This window comes from Strix aluco, chromosome 4 (assembly GCF_031877795.1).
Source record: "Strix aluco isolate bStrAlu1 chromosome 4, bStrAlu1.hap1, whole genome shotgun sequence".
In the NCBI taxonomy this organism is placed as follows: Eukaryota; Metazoa; Chordata; class Aves; order Strigiformes; family Strigidae; genus Strix; species Strix aluco.
In genome coordinates this window covers 80481626-80489480 of record NC_133934.1, presented here as the reverse complement: position 1 = coordinate 80489480, position 7855 = coordinate 80481626, and the positions used below count along the sequence as shown (strand labels likewise).

Genomic DNA, 7855 nt, shown 5'->3' with positions numbered 1-7855 from the left:
AAGAGATACCTGAACGTTCAGGTTTTTTTTTCCTTGCCTGACTACATGTAAAAGGAGAAAAGATATTTTATAAATTGGTATGTATCCATGTAAGCTGAGCTGGATTTACTCTCTGGGCTTTGATTATCTGGGAGAATTATTGCAAAATATTAAACAAGTTCTGACTCCAATGCCTGCACAGAGGTTCCCCCTCCCTTAACGCATATCCCATACTATAAGCTTAATGTATTTGTTCTTGTTTCTGGCGAGCACATAAAGAAAGAGGACATATAGATGGTACGAGGTTGGGGGGGCAGTGGATGGGAGAAAGAGTGAACTGTCTTAAGAGGATACGTATGGCACGTGTACAAAAGCTTTAGATTCCCTGTCTGTTTTCAGGAGTAATTTAGATACTAGTTACAACTGCTTTTTATTGAAGAAGTCCATTGTGTTTGGTAGAGATGCAGGAAAAAAGGGTAACTGCAAGTTGGGGTAGGGTGGGGGGTACAGAGGCAGGAGGTGCAGCAGCTACTGGCTGCGTTGGCACACCAACTGAGAGCTTTTCACCTGTGGCTGACTTCCCCAGCTGGCACACAGCTTTCTTCTCACCCTCAGGTTTTTCTTCCATTTGATTCAATTCTTTCCCCACCCCTGATTGTTGAGGTGTCGCTGTTACAGCCCTTGATTCAATCCACAATTCAAAATTTTTTGGACAGCTGAACTTTTTACCCCATGACTCGTACTAGATTGGCATATAAAGCTGACCCTGTGTTTTCCAAAAGGGACAGATCACTGTCACCAAAACATTAGTATTTCCCTTCCCAATATCAGTTAAACTATTGTTTTGCCATCAATACAAGGCTGTGATATGCAATTACTCCACGCCTGCTTACTTTCCAATCGGTATTTCTGTAACTGTTAGCATAATTAAGCAAGCTGTTGTTTTGAATTAGTCTTGCGGCAGTATTACATGCTTCTCTTATTTATTTTTTTCTGTGCAGTGGAACAAAGCAATGCGTGGAAACAAAAAACATTCAGGAAGTTTACACTTATTTATTTAAAAAAAAAAAAATTAAACATTTGTGTATTTCACCTGTGGATTACTAAATACAAATCAAATAGGGCTTATCACTTCGAAGAGGTTCACAAGTACAAAACAGCCTCCTTCTGGCATCTTCACATCCTCCTCTTCTGTGTGCTTATGTACAGTACTGTGAAAAGGAGAAAGCGGCACACATGAGCGGGCCCTGGTAAATAATGTGCAGGAGCCTGTTTATTTAAAACATCTTATTTTCAGGGCTTGTAAAACAACGGTGTAGTGAATCCCATTCAGCATGAACAAAGTTAGAAAACACTTAAGTCCAGGTTTTAAGAAATGCTGTCGAATTTACACACTAGGTATTACTTTGGTTCAGTATTTATCGTATTCATAGCCAAACTACACTCCAGCAGGCTGAACAGAGGGAGAATGAAGCCAGCTATCCCGTAGCATTACTGAGGGAAGCATGAGAGTTTCTAAGCAGCAGAGTTACAGGTGTCAGACACTAGCACTAAGATCTTTCAACAAAAGCTGGAAATCACAAGCACATAAGGCAAAGCTAACAATTACCTATGAAGCAGCAGACACCTTCCACCCGCTTGGCTGGTGATATCCCCGGAACAGATCCATGCACAACATGAAACTGCATCGTGCTCCTAAACCTGGGATGTTTGAAGTTCTCTGCTCAGCCTGTTCTTCAGCCTCCTGCCTCTCATCCATTTGTTTTGACTTTTAGAATAGATTCTTATTTCCATAATTGATTCTCCAGCTGCGATGTCACTGCACTCCTTAGCATAATAATCCAAATACATTGCAAAAAGCATCTGGCCTCATTCAAGGATTATTTCTCCTCCCAAAACACTCTTTCACACTGGTGCCATGTTTTCTTTGACTCTTTCTGTTCTTGTTTTCTTTTTATGCCCTCCCTCTTTCCTGTTCGCCATCTGCTTCTCAAGGAACTTGGTCAAACTCTGCTTCATTTACCTTCTCCACAAGTCTCTTCACATCTGACTTGTGAACCCTTTCTATTTTTAGCTATTCTTCTCCCTGGCATGTCCTGCTATTACAGCCTAACTGGTACCACAGTGTCATTTCAGGAGCCTGGGATTGTCCTTGAAGTGCATTAAAATCCACCTACTGCACTGGGATATTCAAAGGCTCAATAGTAAAGTACAAGTGATTTTCTTGACTGGTGGTAAAATCTTTACTCATAAAGATGAAAATAGCCTCCAGTACTAATGGACAGCATTCATTCAGGTCTGGACAATTACATCACAAGAAAATATTAGGGTCATCAATATTTGTACTGTATCATAAATTTACGTGGTAGTTTGCCTAGCAAAACACAGAAACTTCTATGGAGCAGAGGCCATCTGAGCAGGCAGTAAGGGCAAAAGAGTAAACGTGTTAAATGACAGGAAATAAGCTCTAAGGAAGGCTAGAAAAGAGCATGCTCCTCAGAATGAACTTCAAGTTCAGAGGTCACAGGAATGCAGAAAAACACAGACACTGAGAAGTGAAACTGTAAAAAGCAAACATGTTAAGGTTTCCAAGAAAGCCTAAAACTAATATTCTTACAGGCAGCTTGCTTACATCTCAGCCACTCCTTAAATTCAGAAGTAAATATCAAAACACAATCTTCTAATGAGCGTAACATAAGGAGGAGGAGTTACCATTATTTCCTCGGATAAACGCATCCCCGTACTTGTTCTTTAACTGTCCATTTACATATTCTTCCGTCTGTTCCAGAGCTATATTCATATACCCATCCAGGCAAGCCAGGACACCTGAAGACAGTGAGAGTTTAAAAGTGAATCAGCTTAAACTTATTTTAAAATGAACAACACCACATTGTGTTTGACTAGCACTGAAAAAACCTGTATCTTCAGAACAAACTAAAAGCCCAGGCTTGGCCAGATGAGTCAGTAGATCAGAGTATTCTTCAAAGAATTAAGCTGGGAGTGAGGAACCCCAGGCACTCAGGTAGCAATTTTATCAGTTGATGTAAAAGTTGGGGGGAAAAAGAAATCATTAAGTCATGACTTTCAAAAGATTGACAATTTCTACTTTGAAAGTTTAAGTTGTCCCTTCTCACTTGTGTTTTAAGCCACACACCTGAAAAGAACCTGTGGCATTAAGTGTAACTGGATAACGTAAGGACAAGGCTATGAAAATTGAGTTTTCATCAAAACTTGTGAAGGATATAGCTGAAAAACAGCCCTTTTAATACAGGAGGACACCATACATGCTTTTTCCTATTTATCTCCATGCTTACAGATCTAGAAGGCTGCAATTGGCTGTTTTGATGTAAACAAAATTCTACATCATTTTCAACAAAGGGTTTTCAAATGACACTGAAATCTTCCCACAAAAATAAAAATCACACTGTTTATTCAATACGACTCAAGAAAAAAATCTCTGCCACTTGTAATATTAGATGTTCTTTTGATCAGGGAAGGACGCATTTGTGTAGCACTCATTTTAGCCAAATATTTACGCTCTTGCTTCTCATAGCCCCGGTTGAAGGCTGTGCCTTGTTCACGCAGTACTTCCTGTGTGCTGGCGGCACAACGGCATTTTTTCATTCAAAATCACTCCTCGGCATCTACACCCACCCTTAAGATCAGAACCATGGCCATCTCAGACTGTTCATGTAAGGAACTGAATGTGGGGATTAACAGGTGTAAAGAATTGCACAGAGAATGCAATCTAATTTGTTAATCATGCACATAAAACAACTTGTAAAAAAGCTGTATTAATTATCTCCACCTTGCATGTGTGTTTTCCTGACTTCATCCTTGCACACACAGACAATATTACTAAAATAAATGGAAAAACACCTAATTTATTTACCTGGCATTAAAACTCGAAATACAGTGTACTGGCAGTACTTGGGGAGAGAGAAAACTCCAGTCTGAGAAAGCTCCTCTAGGACACGTTCTCATTTTCCAGAAGTGTTACAGTAATATCTTCCATTAAATAAGTAGGAATTCAAGTTGTCCTGCCAACTTGTAATGGTTGAGGATGATTATTTTCCTTTGTTTTTCTTCCCTGTTTCCACACAAATAGGAAGAACCGACTACTCACAAAGTGTTACTAAATTTGCAGTAAAAATTCCAAACAAAAGTTGGAGCTCTTTTTCACTCCAGTAATCCTGAGTGCTCCACATAACAATAGAAAACAAAAAATATTTGTTTAGAATTAAAATTGGACTGTGTGGATTTTATTAAGCTACCATAAACGCAGTATTTTCAAACTCTCTTGTTCCTGGAGTGCATTCATGGTCGTTTCATTCTCTTCCTCCTTTTCTCTGTGTTTACTCTCAGGCCGCTAGTGGCATTAAATATTGTCACTGCCCATCCTGGCTAATATTTGATCTGTTTGATCTACACGTAGAGATGTTTTAATGTACATACCCCTCTCTACACACAGAAATCATACATATTAATTTATCACTGATACTTTCCCAGGGCTTCTTCCCTTAGATGTGCGCAGCACTTGGCAGCGAATCAAGACATTTCAGAGTTACACATCAACACTTGTATTAGGCCACGTTTGTGTGTATGGTGGCTCAGAGCATGGAGGTACAGACACAAAATTAGCAACACGGCCTAGAGGGAGGATCTAGACAGGTCTGCAACAAAAGCCTGAGATGCTGGCTTTTTTCATGTTTGGCTTTTACAAATGCTGGTCAAATTTCTGCAGAAAATGAACTGAGTGCATATTTTTCAAGGAGAACAGTATACAGGTTTTTAACAGCAGGATCACATCAAGTGTGAAGGAAGGAGAGCAGAGGGAAATAAGGAAGGGAGGGGGAAAAATCCAGTAACAAATAAGGGTGTTCAAAGGAACTATGGTTCAATTCCAGGTAGGTCTGACTGTAGGCATGTTAAACTAGCTTTGAGGGGCAAGTTGAGTAGTTTATCTGCAGTTACAAATGGATCTTACCGAGCAGAAGGTACCAATGTTCTCAAAGAAAACAGTGCATCTAAAAACCACATCTGGTTTGGCCCACTTTGAGTGTACCTTTAGGTAAATGAGGACTTCCTTTAATTGACTCTAATGAGCTGTCGCTACATTCTCCTGCAAGAAAGAATTTACAGAGGCCAAAGACCAATGAGGAGCAGTGAAGTTTTTAAGCCACCAACCCTACCTGAAGTGCTCACAAAATGTTTCTCAAAGAAATGACAGTTTGCAAATTCTGTCAGCTGAGAGACACTAAAGAGGAACAGGAAGGGACAAAGTGGCACTTCTTGCTCTGTCAGTGAACAATAACAATTTAAAACTGTCACAATACAGATTCCTTGTCACAGCACAAACAAGTCTCTTCTCACAAGTGCTAAGCTGAGCCAATGGAATTAAACCTATCTGAAGCAGTGATCTGGAGCAGAACCATAATGTTTAAGTCATTCCAGATAAAATGTCTAAATTGGGCACACTAGGAGATACATGATAGTTTTAATTAAGTTCAGATACTGCTAAAAACATTGGACAGGCTGAGAGTCTTATCCTAATGGGAGTAGGACCAGGACATTTTGCTGAACAGATAAATTTAATTTACTGGTTAAAAACCCCTATAATCCTACATGCAGAGCGTGAAGGCATAAAGATAGGCTGAAGAGTTCTGGAATAAAACTGCTGGACTGTGCTAAAATGAACTGGGCATGTAGCAGCAAAAGGCAGACTAGGCATTCTTCTGTACCTCTGTGAGTCTTGATTCAAAAGTGTCTAGGCAGTTGTTTAACCAAGAATGTAAATAACTCTTTCATCCCTCGTGTAAGAGTAGGCTTATGACTGACGGCACAGTTCACTGTTTGAAGCTTTTCTGGACCAAGGTCTATACTAGGAGTCAGAGAACAGGAAGGTGAAGAACAGGGTAGTTCCGACAAGGGCTGCTATCAGAGCACTGAAAAAGGGACTGCCTGGCCATTTCAGGAATTGTAATTCCAGCCAATCTTTACAAATATCAGTTTAGAAACTCAGAATCATCCCGAGACTCCAGTCTAACCATCTGTGACTACGGACACTAGTGATTTAGATAAGTAATTTTAATCTCTAAATCCACCATTAACCTCCTTTTCATCAGTTTCTCCAGAGTTGATTTTCTATTTTTAATGTCACCATTCTAAGATCTACATTTACATACTCCAAGATTCTGAATCACGCTGTTTTGCTTTTCAAAAGCAATGCATCTGTTCCAGCCTCCCCAAACAATTACTTTACTCAGTGTGAGAGACAGATGGAGAACTTACCTCGATAATCAACACCAGAATTTAATTTTACCACAACTGGCCTTCCAATGATTTGTTTTAGGAAGTCACTAGGGGTTTGTTTCCGTAGACTCATCTTGATCTTGTCTGGTAAGCTAGGAAAAGAAGGGAGAAAAAAAATCTGGGTAAGCAACACCCTCACATACGGTCTTTAAACACTCAGTATAGACAGGCAGTCCCCTGACTCTTAATACTTCCAGTAGGAGAAAATATTGAAGGAAATAAAAGCAAAACTTGAAGGGTGGAGGTGAAGAGACAGCATTCCCAGAGCCACAGCATTCAACTTTCCCTTTGGCATTTTTGTAACTTCTGAAAAATAAGAATCCTTGTTTGCCACGCTGTGCATTTTGTAAGCTTCCAACAGAGCCAAAGGCCTCATCATCTCTGTAACACATTTTGCTAAAATAGTTTTACTAAAATTAGAGAGCTAAGCCGTAATAAGTGGTTGATACCTTTAGCGGGTGGAGGGAGACGCCACTACATGCTCTATACACAGAAGTCTGTGCTGGAACAGCAAGAGGATTTTTGATCTTGGCTCACAAATATGAGCAAAGAACAAATTTGAAAGGATGCCTTCATGTGAATCAGTTAAATTAGATTAAGTTTAGAATTAAGGCTTGTGATTAAGTTGTACAGAGAGCTGAAGAGATGCTGCAATCTAGAAACTCACAGTGCAGCAGACACTGCACAATACCGGTTTGGTATGAGACCCTCCCTCAGTCAGTAAAACAGCTTAACTTCTGCTTTAACGTCCCTCTGTCTAAGTAATATCCTGCATTTTAAATCACTGGGAGAATACAGTGCTAACGCTGACACCCAGCACACTGTCAACTTTTTGCTGTTGCTTGCTTTCTGTGGCAACCTGCAATAAGCCGCTCCAGCCGGGCGGGGATGGTCCCTATCAACACACACCGCGGGGCTCGGCAGCGCAGCACTTTAGAGCCAAAGCATTCCTGAAAAACAAGCACGTTTTAGGCCGCCGGGGCTGCACCCCCGCAAGGTAAACACGCCCTGGTTTCACGTGCCGCTGCGAAAGCTGCGGTTCAAAACCTGCTAAAACGGCGCGAAACGGGTTTTGACAAACGCCCCTGACAGAAACCCCAGACGCGGTGTGAAGCTTTACTGCCGCTTGCTTAAAAAAAGAAAAGAAAACGGGGGGAAAAGAAAAAAAGGCAGAAGCAACAGCTGCCGCAGGCGGCGGGGGATCACCCGCGCCACACAGGAGCCCCCCGCCCACATCACCGGGCAGCCCCCGCTCCCCGGCCCGGCGGCCCAGGCGGGCCCGCCCCGCACTCACCCGCCGCCGCCGCTGCCCCGGCCCAGCGCCCGCCGCGCTCGCGCCCAATCAGCGCCGCCCCGCTACGGCGCGGCGGCAGGGACAAACCGCGCCGGGCGCGAGAACGCGCAGGGCGGGGCCTGGGGCGGGGCGGGCCGCTCCCCCGCCGCCGCCGCCTCCTCCTCCTCCTCCTCCTCCTACTCCTCTTCGTCCGCCTCCTCCCGCCGCAGCCCTGCCCGCCCCATGCCCTCAAACTGCCCGCCCTCCGCCCTCCGGCCCTGGCGGCGTGTG

The 7855-nt window shown here is 42.6% G+C and overlaps 1 protein-coding gene across 2 annotated transcripts; it reads right to left on the bottom strand.

Moving 5' to 3' along the window:
- Positions 1–1012: 1012 nt before the first annotated feature.
- Positions 1013–7633, bottom strand: LSM6 (LSM6 homolog, U6 small nuclear RNA and mRNA degradation associated). Of its 2 annotated transcripts, none has more exons than XM_074823764.1 (4): positions 7586–7633; positions 6271–6383; positions 2692–2805; positions 1013–1190 (listed from the first exon to the last, which is right to left on the bottom strand). In XM_074823764.1, exons 2-4 carry the CDS (start codon positions 6362–6364, stop codon positions 1156–1158), a joined length of 243 nt encoding a protein of 80 aa, XP_074679865.1. In that variant the 5' UTR covers positions 6365–6383; positions 7586–7633; the 3' UTR covers positions 1013–1155. The 2 variants fall into 2 exon arrangements, with proteins under 2 accessions (XP_074679865.1, XP_074679866.1); XM_074823765.1 differs by lacking the exon at positions 7586–7633 and adding an exon at positions 6741–6874.
- Positions 7634–7855: the final 222 nt, after the last annotated feature.